General features: G+C 42.0%; 2 protein-coding genes across 5 annotated transcripts in view; both read left to right on the top strand.

Annotated features, from left to right (window-relative positions):
- Window positions 1-824: 824 nt before the first annotated feature.
- Window positions 825-7933, top strand: LOC129825027 (CCN family member 2-like). 4 transcript variants are annotated; one of them, XM_055884683.1, is made up of 6 exons: window positions 825-994; window positions 1107-1175; window positions 5669-5885; window positions 6002-6256; window positions 6370-6581; window positions 6705-7933. In XM_055884683.1, the coding sequence occupies exons 2-6, from the start codon at window positions 1155-1157 to the stop codon at window positions 6999-7001; spliced, it is 1002 nt and encodes a 333-aa protein (XP_055740658.1). In that variant the 5' UTR covers window positions 825-994; window positions 1107-1154; the 3' UTR covers window positions 7002-7933. The 4 variants fall into 4 exon arrangements, with proteins under 4 accessions (XP_055740658.1, XP_055740655.1, XP_055740656.1 ...); XM_055884680.1 differs by having other exon boundaries at window positions 1107-5403; XM_055884681.1 differs by having other exon boundaries at window positions 825-1175.
- A 6663-nt stretch (window positions 7934-14596) lies between these two features.
- Window positions 14597-24712, top strand: part of LOC129825022 (mitogen-activated protein kinase kinase kinase 5-like) — a 61849-nt gene continuing 51733 nt past the window's right edge. The window contains exon 1 of the mRNA XM_055884670.1: window positions 14597-15691. Within this exon, the coding sequence (XP_055740645.1) occupies window positions 15277-15691 (415 nt within the window). The 5' untranslated portion in view covers window positions 14597-15276. The remainder of the gene's footprint in view (window positions 15692-24712) is intronic.

Here is a 24712-nt window from a genome sequence, read left to right as displayed (position 1 = left end):
AACCACGCTGCACCTTGGTCCGGTCATTTCCACGACGACGGCGATCGTGACAGGTGCGTCTTATAAAATGAATCCAAAGAACATCTGGGTAGGGTTACCGCAGTGGGGAACCGTGAGGGCCTTCTAGGCCTTAAGAGAAGGATATATAAAACATGTATATTTTGTTTAATAAAATTTTGTTTAAAAAATTCTATTTAATCTTTTCAATCATTTTAATGATCATCTGATTTCATTTGTTCAGTTTGTGTTGGAAAGAGAAGGGATAATACTGAAGAGAAAAATTATTCAATCAGGATTTTTCTGTGGTGGTCTCTGGGTAGAAAAATCTAGATAGCTCAGACAGCCATTGGCTAGGCCTTCAGAAGCTGGACAGAAGGCCTCTGCCATTCAACTGTATTAGAGCAGATTTTTGGAGTGACAGTGGAATGAACCAATCACATTTTCACTTGCAATGGGTGGGACAGTTTAAAAAAAAGTGAGTTGTAGGTCAAACCCAAGATGAACTTTCAAACGTTTTAAAATTATCATCACCTGTAGCCTCTACGAATCTGAGAGCAGAAGACTATTCTCTCTTCTCTAACATGTAGGCTCACTTTTTATGAACAGTCCCATGAAAAGTCAGACTGTTGAATAAATTTCATTTGAACATACTTTACCTGTTGTCCTCTGATTTTGTCCTTACGCAGGAAATAATCTGAGATCAAAAAAAATATCCACAGATATGTCGGTTTATATTTCCGGTTTGTATTTTCAATGCTGACGCAATTCGCACGCAACTTGCACAATATGTCTACAATTTAACCGAGGCACAGACCAAACGTTGTCCCATGCAATCAACTGGCAAATTTCACAAGCACTTCCAGCTGTTTGCAAGGGAACGTGCTTTGGTCGACAACGTTCGGTTACATTCGGCTATCGTTAGAATATTGTGCATCACTGAAATGCATCAGGAGATGGAAAATACAAGCAACAGAACGTACCGTGCCGCAAAAAGGTAAACACTTTCCTGTGGTTACCCTATCTTCACTTCCTACTGGTAAAAGGACCAACAGCACGGACAACCAGTAAAGTACATTTAAACATCACTTTTTGCGTCTTTTTTATAGCGACATCTTTCAGACTGATATCCACGGAGAAACCATGGTAACAGTCTGATGTTTAGAGAACATAATCTGGTGAGTGTCACTGTTTTTATTGCAGCTCACTTGCTGTAGCTACAGTGCTTTCGGAAAGTATTCAGACCCCTTGACTTTTCCACATTTTGTTACATTACAGCCTTTTTCTAAAATGTGTTATAAAATCTACACACAATAGCCCATAATGACTAAGCGAAAACAAGTTTTTAGACATTTTTACATAACTATTCAGACCCTTTCCTATATATTTTTTGTCATTCATGGTGGAATTCAGGATAATGTTGATATTAAAGGGAAAAGGAAATACTAGATGGTAAAATGGTAATAAGCTTTGACTAGTACGCTGCATGTTTTCTCACAAGTTTATGTCTATAATTTATCAAGATAATTTTTCAGTTGTTTAAAAATCACATATTTCTGTATACTGTGGAGAGCTGGCACGGCTTGTCAAAGACATTCCATTATTAGAAGGCAATTGTCATTACTTTTCCTCATATCATTGATAAGACAGTACAACCGGCCGTGATCGGGAGTCCCATAGGGCTGCGCAAAATTGGCCCAGCGTTGTCCGGGTTAGGAGAGGGTTTGGCCATGGGGACTTTACTTGGCTCATCGCGCTCTAACGACTCCTTGTGGCGGGCTGGGCGCCTGCAGGCTGAACTCTGTAGTCAGTTGAACGGTGTTTCCTCCGATACAATGGTGTGGCTGGATTAAGTGTGCGGGTCATGTTTTGGAGGACGCATGACTTGACTTTCGCCTCCCGAGCCAGTTGGGGAGTTGCAGCGATGAAACAACATCGAAAATGGGGGTAAAAATAATTGCAATTATAATATAGAAAGATCCCGGGTATTAGAGTGAACTCTTAAAACTTAGCCTAAACGTTGGTGCGCATTGTAGCTCAATGAATATAGAATGATTCAGCAAATGATTGGCAAACCTTCCTCTACAGCTCCAAATCTGACAAGCTAGGCTAGCTCCTGTTGAAACAACGATGCCGTACACTCTCCACAGCAGGCAAATTCAGGTAGATAGTTAGATCGAGTTCTTCAGATAGATAGTTCTTCAGATGTAAAAGTTCAAGCTCATCAACATAGTGTCCGTCTCTCTTCTCCTCTCATAGCTCGAGCAGAATCACCCATTTGAGTGACTCAAAAGTCCCATGCAACAGCAATCCCAGAGTTCCCGTGATTAAAATTAAAAAGGCTTCTTTTTGGCTAAACCAAACCACTTTAATTAAGTTCAGGTCAAAATAATGAATAGGATGGCCCATTAAAGAATTCAACCAACTTTGATTCTTGAATGATTGACATGTAGTTTCTTGAAGTTTACACATGAAAGTAACACAAGGGAAAGGGGAAAGGAAAAGGGGGGGTTCCTAGTCAGTTGTCAAACTGAATGTATTCAACTGAAATGTGTCTTCCGCATTGAACCCAACCCCTCTGAATCAGAGAGGTGCAGGGGGCTGCCTTAATCGACATCCACAAGTGTTTGATGCACTGCAAAACAACATAGGCTCAACAACTAAAGCTGCTGTAAACATAGTGTTTCTAATACATGGTTTTAACTGTGTATTACACACATCAATTGTCTGGAGGCAATATGAATTGCTTCTATCCAATTCCATGTGCATTTTACATGGTGTGTCTTTTCTGGAAGAGCACTAAAATTGCAATAATAAACATTGGAAAAATGAAAACAGATGGGTTTTAGACCACAGCACGTCCGATTCCATTTTAATCATAGATAAGATCTCTGGTTTGGTTACAAATACAATCATCACATAGATGGAATACCTCAGACAGAACATTTGTCATTTGAACACAGTCACGTAAGTTGCAGACAGAACAGGGTTGTGTACCAAATAGCGGCCTATTCCTTTATTCTGCACTACATTTGACTAAGGCCCACAGGGCTCTGATGGGCAAGAGTAGTGCACTATGTAGAGAATAGCGTGCCATTTGGGACGAAGACTAGAAGTGGAAATGGAGAGAACTGGAATCACACTGCACAGACAATTACTCCTTGGCAGAATGTTTAATACACTGATGTAGCTAGCTATATGTGTTTGTTTGTTTTGTCCTGGGAACAATGAACCACAACACCCTCCTCTGTTGAGGGAAAGGGAAAGTGAATCACATGGTCAGGTCTGCTACATCCCACAGTGAAAATATCTAATGGCTACTTTATTTACACTAAATGTGGAATCCTTTCCATTGCATCACCAGCTCTTGACCTTTGACCCTAGCTAACTTCTGCCTGTCACTCCAACATTAGCACCTCATCACTTATCCCAAATTGGACCCCAATTGCACCGCATGTGGAATGTTGAATTTAGAATACTTGCCATGCCTAAGCTTGAGTTTCAGACCCCTTTTAGCCACCATTGAAAACCAGAGAGCATGACATTAAAGGTTAACAGACCTTACAGTAGTTACCTATGCTCCATTGAGTGAGGAACGTCTTGGGGGGGAGAGAGAGAGAGAGAGAGAGAGAGCTCCAGGACAACATCCTAAGACAGGGAATCTGATGCTAACACACAGCTACGTCTTACCACACACAATTGTTGATTAAACACTGCCCTGTGGAGGGGAGTTCAGTTCATCCAACCCCTCAATGGAAAGCCACACCGCACTGGTATTGGTTCAGGAAATCGAGTGCATTTTCAAATAGGGCATTGCGATAAGCTGCTACTATTTGACATGATGGGGTTAAGGAACTGGCAGCCTCTGTTTGGCCACAAATGAATCTGTGTTGACAGACAGGCTACATTACCATCCCACACACTGTACGGCGAAAACGTCTCAGACAGTACAGACCCTGAGGAGCTCCTACTGTACTTTCTGTACAAACCACACTGGAAAAAAGGGAAAGACAGATGCTGCTAGTGAAGATTCCCATATAAGGCCACGCTTCCTCCCAGTCGGTGTGTACATGCAGTAATAGTATGTCTGCTGGCGCAGCCGCACATTCCTCCAGCTCTGAGTTTTCTCTGGGAGTTTTTCATTTCCGATTCGGTGGCTGGTGAGGAGCAGGGCTGCCTTTCATAAGACTGAGGTGGAGAGTCTGGGGCTTGTGTGATCGTTTCTTCAAAAATATACAAACCCCGGAGTCTAGCCGCTTTCCTGCAATCCTCAAGTCTGCTCAGTGTTTAGATACTGACGGAGCAAAATAGAATCCCACACCAGGAATGTAGTACAACTATGCTTTAAAGTCCATAGACTAAACCTTATTAGTGAGGTGAAAGCACATGGCTATAAAAAAAGTATGCGATTAAAACCAGTGAATAGAACTGATGAGAGTCTGTTAACTAGACGGTGATGTGGTTTTATACTGTACAAACCCCCTTTATTAAGGACTTGTTGATTAAATCCCAATACCCATGACTTATTATACTTAGGAAGGCTATTGTATAATCTCATACAATACATATCGTACATCTGTTTCTCTGTGCAGTATGTTATTTTCCAAATAGAAAAGCAGTCCTGAAGGTGTACAGAGGTTTTATAACGGCACTGTTTTGTAACGGTGAACTACACTACAGCCCTTCCTTTCATAATTAAATGCACATGCAATAATAGATATTTAAAGCCTTTGAAGTCACTAGTGTAAAATCTATGTGTGATGTGCTAAGAGAACAGAGAGGCAGCTATTCCCAATAACAGGGGAGGTTTACGGTCTCTCTCCGGGATACAACACAACCGCCGATTACACATAAAAGGGAAAGTTGAGGGATAATGCCAAGAATGCACTTTTATTTTGATATGTGACAGCACTTTGGCCTCAGACAGGAGGAATGCGATATGTCAGGGAGAGCGAGTCTAGGAGGGGGGCAGGAAATTAGGAAAGAATGCCAAGAATGTCCATGTTTGTCCAGGACTCCATTCAGCCACTGGCACGTCACTGCAGCCCTGGGTGTATAAAGGCAGGGAGAGCTCCTAGCTTCAGACACAGAACAACTCCTCATCCAAGAGAGAGCTACAAGAGCAGCAGCAGCTCTACTACTGAAGCTAAACTCTAGCTTTAACCAAGAGAACTACGAGAACTTAACTGAGAAAGAACCAAAACCAGAAACTTCTTAACAACGAGATCGACTCGATCAGACGACAAGCTCCCTGACTACTCGCAAGAGACTAAGGAAGACTTTTGAAGAGCCTGAAGACTTATTTTTGTCTAAGATACTCAGAGAAAAACCCAGAAGAAAAGCAAAATGTCTGCTGGAATGAACATGAGGCTGATTTCTTTCTTCTGTCTCACTCTCTCCTACCTGGTAAGACCCTTTTACTGAGAATGTCAAGTTATATGGGAACTGTATTGCTGTGTCTATGCGCCATGTGCCAGACAGACAGACACGAGCTATCAGCATGTCTAGCCTATTACAACAGCAGTTGATTTGTAAATATATATATTTTGTTAATACAGTTACAAAAGGCAGTATGATGCCCTAGCTCTTGGGGCTGATGAACTGTAACGTTAGTAGTAGTTGGGACCATGTGATCAGGGTCTAACCATACTCCTATCTCTTTGTCCCTTAGGCTGTGGCTCAGGAGTGCAGTGGGCAGTGTAGTTGTCCTGATGTGCCCCCTCAGTGTCCCCCTGGTGTGAGCCTGGTGCCCGATGCCTGCGGCTGCTGCAGGGTGTGTGCCAAGCAGATGGGCGAGCTTTGCACAGACAGGGACATATGCGACCCCCACAAAGGACTCTTCTGTGACTTCGGCTCCCCCATCAACCGCCGCATAGGAGTCTGCACAGGTAAGTCACTCTTAACAGGCTTCTTTGTCGTTCTAATACACTGACTCTTTGATTATTTTCCTCTGCTGGTGTTCGTGTGACTGGAGATGTGACATTCTCTTCTCCTCTTCCCACAGCTAAGGGTGGCGCCACCTGTGTGATGGGTGGGATGGTGTACAGGAGTGGAGAGTCCTTCCAGAGCAGCTGTAAATACCAGTGCACGTGCCTGGACGGTGCCGTGGGCTGTATTCCCCTGTGCAGCATGGACATCCGCCTGCCCAGCCCTGACTGCCCCATGCCCCGCCGCGTCAAAGTGCCTGAGAAGTGCTGCGAGGAGTGGGTGTGCGATGCCCCCCAAAACACAAACAGCTTTGTGGGCTCTGCTCTCGCTGGTGAGTTTCAGTCTTAGACACATACAGTAGCCTACATTCTAATGATGTAATCTGGTCAGCTTTTGAGTGTAGAGATAAAGAGTCTTATGTCACTTCCCCTTCTCTCCCTACAGCTTACAGAGAGGAGGAGACCTACGGGCCTGACCCCTCCATGATGAGGGAGAACTGCCTGGTCCAGACCACTGAGTGGAGCGCCTGCTCTAAGACCTGCGGCCTGGGCATCTCTACCAAAGTAACCAACGACAACCGCGAGTGCCGCCTGGAGAAACAGTCCCGTCTGTGCATGGTCAGACCCTGCGAGTCCCACATGGAGCAGAGCATTAGGGTAAGCACATTCTTCAACCACTACCCAACCAACCCTTTCATTACAATAGAAATACTTTGTCAAATCAAGAGGAAAGGAATGGTTACTAATTATGACTTTTGTTTTTACGCTTTGCTCTTCCAGAAGGGAAAGAAATGCATCCGCACACCAAGAGTGTCCAAGCCCATGAAGTTTGAGATCTCTGGCTGCACCACCACCAAGTCCTACCGCCCCAAGTTCTGCGGAGTGTGCACCGACGGTCGCTGCTGCACCCCCCACAGAACCACCACCCTGCCCATGGAGTTCAAGTGCCCCGACGGCCAGGTCATGAAGAAGCAGATGATGTTCATCAAGACCTGCGCGTGCCACTACAACTGCCCCGGCGAGAATGACATCTTCGAGTCCATGTACTACAAGAAGATGCTGGGAGACATGGCGTAAACAATTATGTCACCTAACAGCAAAAACAACCAATGACTCTTAACTTGAATCCAACAGATATCCATCTCATCTCGCAGCACAGCATTTGTTTGTCTTTTGGGTTGTAATTTTCAAATTGTGTATTTTGTACAAGGACAGAAACATATATGTGTATATTCAATGTATATGTATGAGTGTATTGATGGATGTTTAGGGCCACTTGCCCTAACGAAAGACAGGGGGCTGCTCTGCTGCCCGAAATAGAATACTTACTGCACTATAGTTCTACTATGTGACAACCTATGATGTTGTCACTAATTGGCTGATGCCATGTTCCCCTCCCCCTAAACTGTGGCAGGCACCTAATTAACTGGACTGTGTCTAACCTCTGAGCATTTGCAGTAACGAAGGGTGAAGACTTTCAACCCCAGTACGGAAACTTAAATCCTTAACCCACCAGAGTACTAGTTGAACGTGCCCTTGTGTATAGCTCACTGTTTGCAGATCCTAACTGTTGCAGTGCTAACGACAGGTCATGGTTCAGCCCATGCTGAAAAGCAGCCGTCCTCCCAGACAAGGAGCGTAGTGTGCATGCTTTGAGGGTTTGCCACAGCACTGAGAAAAGAGGTATTTGACTTTGACTGACTGATTCAGGTTGCAAGGAAGGAATCAGTTTTTTGTCAACAAAAAAAGAGACTGGATGATTTGTAGCTTCATTCCTTTTTATATGTATTATTGATGCTGTAAATATTGTACATATTATTGTACAGTTTGAGTTAATTTAAAGTTTTAAAAAGTTTGTTTTGTTTTTCTCTTCCTTCAATATGTTTATTGATAGCTTATTTGCTGGGTTTGACAGTTTTGTGTACTATTTTATTGAGAAGTGTGACAAAAAAGTTACATGTTTTCACTTTTGTAGTTTGGAATAAAATATATTTTTTATATAAACATGTCTTCCTTTCTTTGTTTTACTCTTTCGGCTTTAAAAGTAGCCTACCCTACAGAACTTAATCTACTCACACCCAAATGATATCCAAAAGTTCACCATATGAAATCAGCCACTAATAAGTTAGCACATGTTTACAAAGCAGTTAGGTGTTCCCACTTTCAGTTCAACAACAGCAGTCAGGCCACTGAAATTCCACTCATTGGATTGTGTGCGGTCCAGGTCCATGCTCTGTCAGACCACCCAGCCTCTAGTAAGGTGTAGTCTATGTGTCACTTTTTAGCCACAAACACCAGCAGAACACTGCCAGCCCATCCAACAAAACATTTTTGTAAAGTCCTCTATTCTCTTCCCTGTGATGCGTGGATGGAGCGGTGTGCTGCCTGTCCATTTACACACTAACCAGACTGCAGACTAAGGAAACATACTCTGGCAGCGTCTGAGGGAAAGAGCGGTCTAACTGGCAGCCTTGTGCTTTAACACTCACTATCAGTGTCCCACCACTGGGAAAACTCACACCACACTGAACTAGGCCTGGTTCAACATCAAAGACAACACAGACAAATATATGTTGGGGATCGGGAAACGGGACGTACCTCATACCAAAGGATAAACCACAAAAATGTATACAGTAATTGGCTGATTAACACAGTGAAAATCCTTTTCCTGTCACTGAGTAGCAGAGTCGTTGGTTGCTTTCCAGACAAAATGAAAGAGCCGCAGGATCTAAAACCTGTAACTCTCCACAAAGAGCTCTTTTCATCTGCTTTTTCTCCTCAAAAGTCTTGACTGCATTTAGACTTAGTCTGGGTCGTGTTGTTGTTGGGGGGGTGACTACAGTGTGAGACATTCATATCAACAATATAGTGTGATATGTCTAATTAATGATATTGAGGAGGCTTTAACTAGTTGAATGTGCCTCTGAAGCTAAGCAGTGTTGGTCCTGGTCAGTCCCTGGATGGGAGACCAGATGCTGCTGGAAGTGGTGTTGGAGGGCCAGTAGATGGCACTATTTCCTCTGATCTAAAATATATATATATATCCCAATGCCCCAGGGCAGTGACAGGGGACATTACCCCGTGTAGGGTACCGTCCTTCGGATGGGACGTTAAACGGCTGTCGTGACTCTCTGTGGTCACTTATACTAAGAGTAGGGGTATTAACCCCAGTGGCCTGGCTAAATTCCCAATCAGGCCCACATGCCACCTAATCATCCCCAGCTTCCAATTGGCTCATTCATCGCCACATCCTCTCCCCTGTAACTATTCCCCAGGTCGTTTCTGTAAATGAGAATGTGTTCTCAGTCAACATACCTGGTAAAATAAGGGTTAAATAAATTACTTAGGCTACTTAGATGATCAGATATCACAAATCAGGCCAGATGTATACAACTGGTCACTAGTTGATAAGTCAAAGTACACATATCCCTTTAATTGTACCTCATGATTTGAATAAAGCGCTTCACCTGTAGTAAACGTTATCCCTCCAGAACGATCTTCCTTGTAGCGCTCTAAACGCTCATGCCTTCTACACTAGCTTTATTGTCCTGCATGCTGCGTTTAGAATGAACCTGTACTGCCCCCCAGTGTCTATTCAATGACCTGGTGTTTTCACATAAACACATGCAAAGTTCTTGAGTTATTGTCTTGGTTGTGTTGATGACAGAGTCAACCATTGTAATAAAATGCTACCACCGAACTGTTTTGTCTCAAGGGTCTCTTTGAAGCTAAATGTAACTAAGGTAGCAACATTTGACAGGGGAGCTATTTTAAAATCATATAATAGTACCAAACCGGTAGGCTACTCTGACCACAAGGGGTCCCCCTCTGCCTACATGAGGGTCTCGTATGAGGAAGAAACTAGTCTCTGGGGAAATTGAGTTGCAGGGAAATAAAGTATTTCACGAAATGTAATACAAAACCAAGTTTGTTTAATTGTTGCTCGAGGGGGACTCCTTGAGGGAATTGCAGGTTGAAATTAAGTGTTATTATACATTCATTACCAGTTGTGTTATATTCCATAAGCTATTGGAATTTATATCAAATCTAGGTAGGCCTACTAACACATAAAAACATATATGCCTACACATAGAGACATCTGAAATCTAGCGTGGGGCAGGCAGGCTATAACAAAGTATAATTTCACAGCCACTGTGCCTCCGCCACAGAACTACATACAGCTATAACCAAACCAAACCTTTTCAGTCCAAAATGAGCCAATAGATGGAGGCAGCATTTAGGAACCAAAACATTGGGAGGCCTTATTGAAGAATGACATTAGGTTACCCACAGAAACTGGCCAACCTTTGCAAAATGTACAAATACAAAAGGGTCACATGCTTGGAAATGTTTTCAATGTATATAGTTGAGATTATTGAATAGGTTATCTATACAATCTATAGATAGTCCATATCATGGTCAGAGTCCTTGGGAGCCAAGTGGTTGCTCTACAGATCCCAGTGTTATGAAGCCTCTGGAACCTGTTTGTGATTTATGTATTAGCCTAAACATCAAAAACTTTCATCTGAGTTATAGGCCTATGTCCATTCTGAGATAAATTGCAAATCATTGAAACCCTGCATGCTGTAAACAGCTCTTGTAGCGTTTAGTACTATTATTAGATAACGTAATATGTAGGTTTCAGGTCACGTGATGTAAATTGGGAATTTCCCAAAATGATGAATAGGGCCTATTCTCCAAAGCTCGGGACAAAAGGGTAAGGGCAACATGTACAGTACCAGTCAAAAGTTTGGACACACCAAGTCATTCCAGGATATTTCTTTATTTTTAATATTTTCTACATTGTAGAATAATAGAATCATGTAGTAACCAAAAAAGTGTTAAACAAATCAAAATATATATTATATTTTAGATTCCTCAAAGGAACCACCCTTTGCCTTGATGACAGCTTTGCATACGCTTGGCATTCTCTCAACCAGCTTCATGAGGTAGTCACCTGGAATGCATTTCAATTAACAGGTGTGCCTTGTTAAAAGTTAATTTGTGGAATTTATTTCCTTCTCAATGCATTTGAGCCAATCAGTTGTGTTGTGACAAGGTATGGGTGGTATACAGAAGATAGCCCTATTTGGTAAAAGACCAAGTCCATATTATGGCTAGAACAGCTCAAATAAGCAAAGAGGAATGACAGTCCATCATTACTTTAAGACATGAAGGTCAGTCAATACAAAAAATTTCAAGAACTTTGAAAGTTTCTTCAAGTGCAGTGCAAACCATCAAGCGCTATGATGACACTGGCTCTCATGCGGACCACCACGGGAAAGGAAGACCCAGAGTTACCTCTGCTGCAGAGGATAAGTTCATTAAAGTTACCAGCGTCCGAAATTGCAGTCCAAATAAATGCTTCACAAATTTCTAGTAACAGACGCATCTCAACATCAACTGTTCAGAGGACAGTGCGTGAATCAGGCCTTCATGGTCGAATTGCTGAAGAAGAAAAAAACACTACTAAAGGACACCAATAAGAAGAAGAGACTTGCTTAGGCCAAGAAACACGAGCAATGGGCATTAGACTGGAGGAAATCTGTCCATTGGTCTGATGAGTCCAAATTTGAGATTTTTGGTTCCATCTACAGTGTCTTTGTGAGGAACAGAGTAGGTGAACCGATGATGTGTGGTTCCCACCGTGAAGCATGGAGGAGGAGGTGTGATGGTGTTGGGGTGCTTTACTGGTGATACTGTCTGTGATTTATTTAGAATTCAAGGCACACTTAACCAGCATGGCTACCACAGCATTCTGCAGCTAAACGCCATCCCAACTGTTTTGCGCTTAGTGGGACTATCATTTGTTTTTCAACAGGACAATGACCCAACACACCGCCAGGCTGTGTAAGGGCTATTTGACCAATAAGGAGAGTGATGGAGTGCTACATCAGATGACCTGGCCTCCACAATCCCCCGACCTCAACCCAATTGAGATGGTTTGAGATGAGTTGGACCGCAGAGTGAAGGAAAAGCAGCCAACAAGTGCTCAGCATATGTGGGAAATTCTTCAAGACTTTTGGAAAAATATTCCAGGTGAAGCTGGTTGAGAGAATGCCAAGAGTGTGTAAAGCTGTCATCAAGGCAAGGGGTGACTACTTTGAAGAATCTCAAATATAACATATTTTTTTATTTGTTTAACACATTTTTGGTTACTACATGATTCCATATGTGTTATTTCATAGGGTTGATGTATTCACTATTATTCTACTGTAACGGCTTTCGTTGGTGGAAGGAGAGGAGGACCAAAATGCAGCGTGGTACGTATCCATAATATCGTTTAATCGAGAATGAATACAAAATTAACAAGAGAATAAATGAAAACCGACACAGTCCCGTATGGTGCAAACACTGAAACGGAAAATAACTACCCACAACCCATAGTGGGAAAACAGGCTACCTAAGTATGATTCTCAATCAGAGACAGCGATCGACACCTGCCTCTGATTGAGAACCATACTAGGCCAAACACATAGAAATATAACACACAGAACAAAACATAGAATAACAACATAGAATGCCCACCCCAACTCACGCCCTGACCAAACTAAAATAAAGACATAAAAAAGGAACTAAGGTCAGAACTTGACATCTACAATGTAGAAAATCGTAAAAATAAAGAAAAACCCTGGAATTAGTAGGTGTGTCCAAACTTTTGATTGGTACTGTATGACCATGTTGTTGTCTCTTTAAAGCCACACTGTACATACCATCAAAGAGTGGGCCACCAACAAAACATAAACAATGGAGCAAGTGTAATGTTTCACATACAATGCAAATACTGTAGCACTTGACTACTGTGATGTACCTCGCCTGGTTCACCAACTACTTCTCAGATAGAGTTCAGTGTGTCAAATCGAAGGGCCTGTTGTCCGGACCTCTGGCGGTCTCTATGGGGGTACCACAGGGTTCAATTCTCGGGCCGACGTTTTTCTCTGTATATATCAACGATGTTGCTCTTGCTGCGGGTGATTCCCTGATCCACCTCTACGCAGACGACACCATTCTGTATAGATCTGGCCCTTCTTTTGACACTGTGTTAATAAACCACCAAATGAGCTTCAATGCCATACAACACTCCTTCCATGGCCTCCAACTGCTCTTAAACACTAGTAAAACGAAATGCATGCTCTTTATCCGATCGCTGCCCTCACCCGCCCGCCCGACTAGCATCACTACTCTGGACGGTTCTGACTTAGAATATGTGGACAACTACAAATACCTAGGTGTCTGGCTAGACTGTAAACACTCCTTCCAGACTCACATTAAACATCTCCAATCCAAAATCAAATCTAGAACCGGCTTCCTATTTCGCAACAAAGCCTCCTTCACTCACGCCGCCAAACATACCCTTGTAAAACTGACTATCCTACCGATCCTCGACTTTGGCGGTGTCATTTACAAAATAGCCTCCAACACCCTACTGAGCAAACTGGATGCAGTCTATCACAGTGCCATCCGTTTTGTCACCAAAGCCCCATATACTACCTACCACTGCGACCTGTATGCTCTCGTCAGCTGGCCCTCGCTACATTTTTGTCGCCAGACCCACTGGCTCCAGGTCATCTATAAGTCTTTGCTAGGTAAAGCTCTGCCTTATCTCAACTCACTGGTCACGATAACAACACCCACCCATAGCACGCGCTCCTGCAGGTATATCTCACTTGTCATCCCCAAAGCCAACACCTAATTTGGCCTCCTTTCCTTCCAGTTCTCTGCTGCCAATGACTGGAACGAATTGCAAAAATCATTGAAGTTGGAGACTTATATCTCCGTCAATAACTTTAAACATCAGCTATCTGAGCAGTTAACCGATCGCTGCAGCTGTACACAGCCCATCTGTAAATAGCCCATCAAATCTACCTACCTCATCCCCATATTGTTTTTATTTACTTTTTTGCTCTTTTGCACACCAGTATTTCTACTTGCACATCATCCTCTGCATATCTATCACTCCAGTGTTAATTTGCTAAATTGTAATTACTTCGCTACTATGGCCTGTTTTCTGTCTTACCTCCTCATGCCATTTGCACACACTGTATATAGACTTTTTTCTATTGTGTTATTCACTGTACGTTTGTCTATTCCATGTTCAACTCTGTCGTTGTTTGTGTCGCACTGCTTTGCTTTATCTTGGCCAGGTTGCAGTTGTAAATGACTTGTTCTCTCAACTGGCCTACCTGGTTAAATAAAGGTGAAATAAATAAAACAAATTAAACAGTAATGACATCCCATGAGAACAGCATTGTGCTTGTTTTATGATTTGAAACTACAATTTGTTTACAGTACCCATATGACAACAAAAACATGAACAATTGATGGATGACAACTGAATATAGTTAGGGTAGGCCTATTTTTAATGTACCTCCAATTCAGAGAAGGCTGGTGGGAGGAGCGACAGGAGGACGGGCTCATTGTAATGGTTTTAATGGAATCAATGGAATGGAGTCAAACAAGTTGTTTCCATTACGTGTTTTATGTGTTTTGCACCATTCCATTTATTCCATTCATTCCATTACAATTAGCCCGTCCTCCAATAGCTCCTCCCACCAGTGTGATTCATTAGTTAAAATTACTGGAAATGTTTTCTTACTGGAAAATAGCAGACTGTCGCTTTAAGGGGAAATACGCTCCAACTGTTCCAAATATGGTCATGTCAACGCCCCGTAAACAAGGCTCAACCGCCAGCTAGTGTGCATGAGCCTGTGCAGGAAAGATAGTAGTGGAAATAGGGTAGGGTCCAGGGACTGGACATAATATTCCCATTGGTATTCATTATTCTATGGGCATGGTTTCTAGATGATAGGCTATTGTTTGGGCGTCTGCACAGATTTGGACAACAACTCAGATCTGATTTCTAGGACGATGGATCAACCGAAAACAAGCTCATGGGGGATTTGTAACGATTGAAACCTGTGTTAGTGCGCAACTTCGGAAACTATGTGGAGTCGATCTGGCGACGCGCAAGAATGTCGCAATTGAGTGGTAACTGTTACTTTCCATAGGATCGTTAGCTGTATATGAGTAGCCTATGTGTCGTGACTTCACAGTAACGGTGTCTTTCAATAGTGGTAATAGGCAATATCTTGGTTCATGATCGTTGCAGATCGCACAATTTCATGCGAAACCAGGAATGAATTTACAGGAGGTTGACCCATATCACCAGACTGTTGTTTACCTGTGTTGAAATACCTTCAAATAGTTTGGACATTTTCCTTGCGTGCCTTTTGCATAGAATGTCTGTGAGGAAACGTGCGTAATGTTGACTTTGGGTGTATGGAGATGATGGGCAACTGAGCATCCATAACAACACAGAGGGATTGTCAACCAAAACAGACTTTGAAAAACAATGAGTCAAGATGAAGGGATATCCTTGTCGGTCCCCTCTTCTAGTCCTGGCTCAAACACAGAGGGTGCCCGCGGGGGATCTGCTGGCTCCCGGGAAGAGAGAGGCTGCGGTGACCCCATCCCCGCCGCCGGGACATTCTGGCACGACTCTGTGGTCAGCGGAAGCATCAGTCCGAGTATCCTGAGCTGTCCGATGGACAGTGGCTGCTTGTTGTCTACGGGGAAATGTAAAAGCAGGGCCGTCACGGTGGCATATGTCGTCAACAGCGAGCTCACTCAACTGCACGCCGCAGAGAACATGGCCCTGCATTGCTTGAAAGACGCGTGCGAGTCCGTGGGAAGTCAGCTAGAAATCATACACTTTGGAAAGATCGACTTTGGGGAGACGTGTGTGCTTGACCAGTTCTATAATGCAGGTACGAGGTGATGATGACATGCAGAGTGCATGAGATGGGTTATTGAATATGTTGCCCTCAAACTATCAGAACCAAACCATATTTACTTTTGTCACTGTCTTTTCATCTAAATCCAACCCCAGACATCAAATCCCAGCCTTCAACACATGACATAGGGGATATTCATATATGTCAAACGTTTTAGAACACCCGCTCATTCAAGGGATTTTCTTTATTTGTACTATTTTCTACATTGTAGAATAATATTGAAGATATCAAAACTATGAAATAACACATATGGAATCATGTAGTAACCAAAAAAGTGTTAAACAAATCAAAATATATTCTATATTTGAGATTCTTCAAATAGCCACTCTTTGCCTTGATGTCAGCTTTGCACACTCTTGAATGAGTAGGTGTTCTAAAACTTTTGACCGGTAGTGTATTTACCAAAGGTATAACAGGTTCACTACTGTTCAGTAAACATTCCTGTGGGTGGGAATTGGGCTACGGTGCACATTCATCCACATGCCACACCACTTGCTCTAATGGGGCTTCCATGGTGGTTGCCATGAGCAGCACACAGAAAACTGCAGATAACATTTTTACATGTCATGGCTTAGAAGCCTTACATTAACCTCCCCAGCTGGCATATTTCTTTCCACTACATAGCCTATAGCCTACCCATTTGTGTTCATCTGGAACACATAGAGCACTGAATAGTCTCAATGGGGGAATGCCTAATTTGCTCCACAAATGTGCCTCCAGAAGTGAGCCTGAGCGTCATGGATTGTTCTGCTAAGTATGAGCAGGGGTTTGAGTTTCCATTAGACTCCAGAAGTGAACTGAACCTTTTGACTAAAGCACTTTTCCTCCATTGCCCATATATCTAAAAATGTTCCCTTAATCCCAAATGGAAATGTGTTGTGGGGTTTCTTAAAAGTCAGATTTTCAAAATGAGTATTACTGTGTGTTTGCAAGGATCACTCCTTCATATGAATAGCAGCTGATGACCTGGATTTTGTATCGTGGTCGATTTTATGGTCCACTGTACGGTCAACTATAACGCTATTTGCCAACCCTCAAGGTTTGAAATATAGGATGGGAGATGATGAGGGAAACACTATAAAGTTTTCAAACCATCTTGCAGAGAAATTGAAGTTGTATAGTTGCGGCCAGATATATTGGCACCCTTGCACTTTTTTGAATAGATAATTCCCTATTTCTTCTCAAATCAATTGAAATAATTATATATTTTTTTGTCTCCACACTAGAGGCCGACCGATTATGATTTTTCTACACCGATACCGATTATTGGAGGACCAAAAAACCCCAATACCGATTAATCGGCCGATTTTTATTAATTTATTTGTAATAATGACAATTACAACAATACTGAATAAACACTTATTTGAACTTAATATAATACATCAATAAAATAAATTTAGCCTCAAATAAATAATGAAACATGTTCAATTTGGTTTAAATAATGCAAAAACAAAGTGTTGGAGAAGAAAGTAAAAGTGCAATATGTGCCATGTAAGAAAGCTAACGTTTAAGTTCCTTGCTCAGAACATGAGAACATATGAAAGCTGGTGGTTCCTTTTAACATGAGTCTTCAATATTCCCAGGTAAGAAGTTTTAGGTTGTAGTTATTATAGGAATTATAGGATTATTTCTCTCTATACGATTTGTATTTCATATACCTTTGACTATTGGATGTTCTTATAGGCACTTTAGTATTGCCAGTGTAACAGTATAGCTTCCGTCCCTCTCCTCGCTCCTACCTGGGCTCGAACCAGGAACACATCGACAACAGCCACCCTCGAAGCAGCGTTACCCATGCAGAGCAAGGGGAACAACTACTCCAAGTCTCAGAGCGAGTGACGTTTGAAACGCTATAAACGCACACCCCGCTAACTAGCTAGCCATTTCACATCGGTTACACCAGCCTAATCTCAGGAGTTGATAGGCTTGAAAACCAAAAAAAAACAATACCGATTAATCGGCCGATTTTTATTAATTTATTTGTAATAATGACAATTACAACAATACTGAATGAACACTTATTTTAACTTAATATAATACATCAATAAACAGCGCAATGCTTGAAGCACAGCGACGAGCTGCTGGCAAAATGCACGAAAGTGCTGTTTGATTGAATGCTTATAAGCCTGCTGGTGCCTACCATCGCTCAGTCAGACTACTCTATCAAATCATAGACTTAATTATAACATAATAACACACAGAAATACGAGCCTTAGGTCATTAATATGGTCGAATCCGGAAACTATCATCTCGAAAACAAAACGTTTATTCTTTCAGTGAAATACGGAACCGTTCCGTATTTTATCTAACGGGTGGCATCCATAAGTCTAAATATTCCTGTTACATTGCACAACCTTCAATGTTATGTCATAATTACGTAAAATTCTGGCAAATTAGTTCGCAACGAGCCAGGCGGCCCAAACTGTTGCACATACCCTGACTCTGCGTGCAATGAACGCAAGAGAAGTGACACAATTTCACCTGGTTAATATTGCCTGCTAACCTGGATTTCTTTTAGCTAAATATGCAGGTTAAAAAATATATACTTCTGTGTATTGATTTTAAGAAAGGCATTGATGTTTATGGTTAGGTACAGTCGTGCAACGATTGTGCTCTTTTCGCAAATGCGCTTTTGTTAAATCATCTCCCGTTTGGCGAAGTTGGCTGTCTTTGTTAGGAAGAAATAGTCTTCACACAGTTTGCAATGAGCTAGGCGGTCCAAACTACTGCATATACCCTGACTCTGTTGCAAGAGAAGTGACACCATTTTTCCTAGTTAAAAGAAATGTATGTTAGCAGGCAATATTAACTAAATATGCAGGTTTAAAAATATATACTTGTGTATTGATTTTAAGAAAGGTATTGATGTTTATGGTTAGGTACACGTTGGAGCAACGACAGTCCTTTTTCACGATTGCCACCGCATCGATTATATGCAACGCAGGACACGCTAGATAAACTAGTAATATCATCAACCATGTGTAGTTAACTAGTGATTATGATTGATTGATTGATTGTTTTTTATAAGATACGTTTAATGCTAGCTAGCAACTTACCGTGGCTTCTTACTGCATTCGTGTAACAGGCAGGCTCCTCGTGGAGTGCAATGTAATCAAGTGGTTAGAGCGTTGGACTAGTTAACCATAAGGTTGCAAGATTGAATCCCCGAGCTGACAAAGTAAAAATCTGCCGTTCTGCCCCTGAACAAGGCAGTTAACCCACTGTTCCTAGGCCGTCATTGAAAATAAGAATGTGTTCTTAACTGACTTGCCTAGTTAAATAAAGTAGTAAATAATAATAATAATAATATATCAGCCAAATCGGTATTTTATTGTTATGAAAACTTGAAATCGGCCCGAACTAATCGGCCATTCCGATTAATCGGTCGACCTCTACTCCACACCTTGTTATTGGATTTTCAACATTGCAGAACCATTTTTTTTTGTAAAGACATGGCATGGATAAGATTATTGGCACCCTGGAGCTAGTACTTGGTTGCAAAGCCTTTGGCCAAAATAACTGCCAACAAATGCTTATTGTAGCCATCAATGAACTTGCTGCACATTTCTACTGGCTATTTGACCCACTCTTCAGCAGAAAACTGCTCTATTTCTTCCCTCCACCGACTGCTGTTTTCACCGTAGGTTAAGGATGTGATTCAGATCTGTGCTCTTTGCTGACCAACAGTCTTTTTTCCCCCTCTTGGACCATTCCAGGGTGCATCGATCTGCTTTTGGGGTTGTTGACTTGCTGGAAAACACACGACCATCAACAGATACAATGTTTTTGGACACCGGGTTGAACATTGCACTCTGAAACACCTTGATAATCTCCTGATTTCATGATGTCTTGCACACATGTAATGCCCCCAGTACAAGAGGCAGAAAAGCAACCTCACAGCATTATCAAACCTTCCCCATGTTTGATTTTAGGGTGGGTGTTCTTTTCGCTGAATGCTTCATTTGGTCATTGGTAAATATAGGAGACCCCACTGCTGAAAGAGACACAATAAAGCCTGATTGAACTTCTCAGAAACCCACCGAAACAAACCTAAATCCTGGGGGAAATGTGGACCAATGACCAATGAAACAAAATTATAGCTATTTGGCAATACAGATCAGCACTGTGTTTACTGATGACCAAATGAAGTATTCAATGAAAAGAACACCCTACAATCAAATATTTGGAAGGCTTGATAATGCTGTGGGGTTGCTTTGCTGCTCTGGTACTGAGGGCATTGAACTTACGCAAGGCATCATGAAACAGAAGATAATTAGGTGTTTTGGAGTCCAATGTTAAACCTAGTGTCCAAAAACATGGGGAACCATTAAAGGTTGTTGGTCTTCCAGCGGGACAACAACCCAAAACGCACCCATTAATTGGTTCAAGAAGACATTTTTTTATTTGAGTCACTTAGCAGATGTTCTTATCCGAATTGCAGGAGCAATTATGGTTAAGTGCCTTGCTCAAAGGCACATCGACAGATTCTTCACCTAGTCAGCTCTGGGATTCAAACCTTTCAGCTACTGGCCCAAATCTCTTACCTGCTAGGCTATCTGCTGCCCCAGAGGAGATGCTGGAATGTTCTGGAGTGGCCAGCAAAGGGTCTAAATCTGAAACACATCCAAAACCTATGGCGAGAGCTGAAAACAGCAGTTGGTGGAGGGCGCCACTTAAGCACTGAAAAATTAAAGCAGTTTGCTGCTTATGAGTGGTCCAAATTGCCAGTAGAAAGGTGCAGCAGGCTCATTGATGGCTACAAGAACCGTTTGTCTGCAATTATCTTGGCCAAACGCTGTGCAACCAAGTACTAGTTCCGTTGGAGCCAATTATTTTTGTTCATGCCATTGTTCTTTATTTTGTAAATTCAAATCATATACTTAAGTTTACAAAAATAAAATTGGTTCTGCAATCTTAAAAATCTAATAATATTGTGTGGTGACCAAACTTATTTTAGAAGAAATAGGGAATTATTTAAGAAAAGTGCAAGGGTGCCAATATTTTTGGCCGCAACTGTATATAGCTAATGCAGTTGTATCCCTGACATGCATAAAATACACAGTAATAACACTAATGACATATTCTCCATGGTAATATTCCATAATACAATAGGGCATTATCTCAGTGAAGTAAATGTTAAAACACCTGTGTTGTATAGACTTAGCTGACATCATAGCTAAAAGGATTTTCGGTTGTCAAAACATTGTTGGTTGTGTAAACAGAACTCAATTTTCCCCATTTTTTTTTAGTTTGGCTATTTTCCACAGGGCCTCTGTGGATTTTCACTATAATTCAAATGGGAGGTGGAAAGCAGTTCCCAGAAACCCCTTTTGTATCTGTTAAATGAACACAAGCTTTATTGAGATGACTGACAGAAGCTTCTTAAAGATTGCCAACTTCTTTATCGTGTTCCTACAACAGGACATGTTAGGGATGGAATCATGGAACACAAGAAACAAGAAATAACTCTAGCTTTTATATACAATGAACTAGAGGCTTGTCCGCTTTACTCCTTATTTGGAAAAGTTGAACTACCACATTCTGAATGACAGTGCTTAACTCATAAGAAGGGAGCATTCACAGAAAATGTAAATAAGTGCATCAGCAATGTGCAGGTGGAAACACATTTGCACAGTACATCAAATAGCTGTTCAGATCCATATAAAATGTTCACATGTTGTGACCTCGCTGAGTAAACACAGCAGTGGCTATTGACCTAACCCCATCAGCTCAATAGATAAAGGTCAAAGCACACATTCATCCTAATGAAGTGAGCCAGTGGTGTAGGCTACTGTTAAAAAGGGTCATGGTTTTAAATGGATAATGGATAAAAATGGATACAAATAAATGGATAATGCTTTGCCTTTACTGTATGTTGGTCCCCAAAGGACAACACTCTTGCACTGACTGCCACCTGTAACTGTGCCGGGAAGCGGTATGAGCCATAGCTATGGCATGCAGGAAAGTACCGTCATGGTTGATCATTATATCACGTCTGTGTAATTTGGATGGAGGACAATAGTGTTTATGAGTCCATGGTGATTCCGAGAACAGTATTACCTTGGTATAAGTGTTTGTTTACCCCTCAGCTAAAGTGGCTCCGCTGTGAGCTGAACTGAACCATTGGCTGTCTGACTGTGCGAACTAGACGACAAGCCTGTACACAGTGTCTTCTCACACCAGGGACCCAGTGTGTGTTCCATTCAGTTACTCGAGTTTTTGTCCTTTTGAGAGTCTGTATCCATGACATCCCAAATCCTACCATGTAAATCTCTGGAGACGAAAGCCTGGATGTTTCACCCACAGTCTCTCCTCATTTCAGTTTGTCCCAAAATGAAGTACTGAACTTCAGCACCATATCACTGGAGGCTGTCATAAAGGAAACAGTCAAACTGTTGTCATGTACAATAGAGGTCATCTGGAAGGAACAACTCTCCCCAAACGATGTGGTGTCACATGAGACAAAAGATTGAATATATAGTCAAGAGTGTGTCCTTTGATAGAGAATTCTATTTTGGAGAAGTATCTATAGAGTATATACTGGGTTCAAAGGTTATAAGTCACTCAACATTACAGGATAGGCCTACACACACCACATTCAGCATTGTTTTCCCTGCCAAAGGATTCCACCACAAGATCCCACATGCACTCTGGTCTGACTTGAAGGCTGGCTGGCAGCTGTCACTCTCTGCTCCTATTGGTTGTCTACTAAGTTGTTTATCCATGTTCATGTGTACGCTGGCTGCCCATGTGGGCCAGAAAGCATTAGGTCAGGAGAAATTGGATCACCAACCACACTACTTTCCAGGGAATCCAGTCTTTACTGGAAAGGAAGAGAAAAAAATCCATGTTATCCTCAGAAAAATAGAGTGGTACAGAGTGTTGGTTGACCAAAGCACTCTGTCAGGTTTTATCTCCAGTTTGGGTATGTGGTGTCACATTTCCCAGCAGCAGTTGGCAGTAGGGCAAGGGAGTAGTTATGACCTGTAGATGTTGGCAGGGAGAGACTATTGCGTGACCTCACAAAGGTATCTTGGTGCTGTATTTCGTTATTGCCAGGTGATCACTTTGTATATTTGTCACGATCGTGTGGCGGATTAACGGACCAAAATGCAGCAGTTGGAAAATAAGCCATCTTCTTTTATTATAACACGAAGATGAACACGACACAAAACACTTTAACAAAACAACAAAATAACAAAACGACCGTGAAGCTACAAACGTTGTGCACTTACACACACTGGCTACAAACGTTCTTACATAGACAATTACCCACAACCAATGAGAGCCTATGGCTACCCTAAATAAGGCTCCCAATCAGAGACAACCGAAATCAGCTGTCTCTAATTGGGAACTCATTCAGGCAACCATAGACTCTCCTAGATAACTAACCACCATAGACAATGCTAAACATCTACACTCAACACAAAACCATATACTACACCCATTAACCCCTTTACCAAATAAACACCCAAAACAACAAAACATAAACATTACCCATGTCACACCCTGACCTAACTAAAATAATAAAGAAAACAAAGAATAATAAGGCCAGGGCGTGACAATATTAGTATCCTTCATGTTAAATGGAATTACGTTGAGACATAAAGTGCAGTTGTTAAAAACAAGTTCCGTTTAGTTTGTTTCTTTAACAAGAGGCCAATCAGGAAGTGTAAGGCAAATCTTGGCAACTGGCACTGTAGTGACCAGGCAGCTCCTTGTGTTTGGATGGGATCAATTCACATTCTGTTCTTACACTTTCCCCTTGGGCCATGGCACTCACTACTCACTCTCTGAAATATCCTAGTGTGAACAGAAACTAAACTACCAGATGCCGAAGATTCCTTCTACCGAAGGCCCTGGTGCTACTGACAAGTTACTCTCCCTTCCAGTCAGAGCTGGGGTTTGTCTCTTTCCTGCATATTGCACTCATTTCTAAAAATAAAGTAGTATTTCTTCTTTTTGGGCAAGGCATCCAACCAGCTGATTAACCATTGTAAAAGTACCCTGCATGCTTTCCTATGCCTGGGTTTATTTATAGAATCAGGCACGACATGCTCAATTTAAACACCAACACAGTGTCTTATTCCTTCGATTGTTTTTGCATAACAACACTGAACCTAATTTGGGCACTTAAGCCTCTTTTAACTGGTTTGGTTTCATGGGCCAACAAACCTGATCTGAAAATAACAATACATGTCTGAGTGGTTAAATTGCTTCCTGGAAGCAGCTAGCAACACTGGATGCTGTGTGAATTGAATATTAGTCCCATAGATTTTTCTTGACTGATTGTAGGACATCATAACGCACTGGTAGTTCCCTCTTCAATTCCGCTTCAATTTGACCTCAGGGAAACATAATGGCATGTGAACGGAGCACACTCTGCAGATAGAGGTCTCCGAGAACTCTGCTGTTTTTGGAATTTTGGCAGAGGACATTCACATTTCTCTGGGCTTAAGTCACCACTGGCCCCTTCGAGCACGGTCATTATCAGACACAAGGTACTATTGCATCTTTGGGGAAAAGAAAACTGCAGTGGAGACTAGAGACCGTCATTCTTCCACTATGGGGTTGTTCCGTCCTGCGTCCTCCTCAGTGAGGCTGAGCTCCAGGGAAATCCATTACACTGGCGCGCTAGTAAACTCTCCTCTTTCCTCCTGAGTGATAAGGGGAAAGTACACATCATGGATGGCTAGACAGTGATGTCTTCACTCAACACCGTCATAGTTTGATAATGAATAGATGGATTATCACTGAGCAGAATGTGCTGAGAAATGAATGATTAAGCTTCAGTCATTCAATCATCCATCCACCATGGCGCGACGCCAAATGCTCAAATTCTCAACAAAGGCCTGAGAATTTTCTTACTACAATCTGAAGTAATTACATTCTCAAGTGTTCTCATCTTGTGTATGTCTCGCTGGCATTTATTCACTGTGGGTGGTCAAAAGATATGCTTGAAGTAGAGTTACAGGAATTTTTGGGGGGATACGC

This window comes from Salvelinus fontinalis, chromosome 27 (assembly GCF_029448725.1).
Source record: "Salvelinus fontinalis isolate EN_2023a chromosome 27, ASM2944872v1, whole genome shotgun sequence".
Lineage (NCBI taxonomy): Eukaryota > Metazoa > Chordata > Actinopteri > Salmoniformes > Salmonidae > Salvelinus > Salvelinus fontinalis.
This window is presented reverse-complemented; position numbering and strand designations above follow the sequence as displayed.

Coding starts and splice junctions, on each gene's coding strand:
- LOC129825027 (XM_055884680.1), top strand. CDS start 5,344: ATGTCTGCTGGAATGAACATGAGGCTGATTTCTTTCTTCTGTCTCACT. Junction 5,404..5,668: donor GTCTCACTCTCTCCTACCTG/GTAAGACCCTTT, acceptor TTTGTCCCTTAG/GCTGTGGCTCAGGAGTGCAG. Junction 5,886..6,001: donor CCGCATAGGAGTCTGCACAG/GTAAGTCACTCT, acceptor CTCTTCCCACAG/CTAAGGGTGGCGCCACCTGT.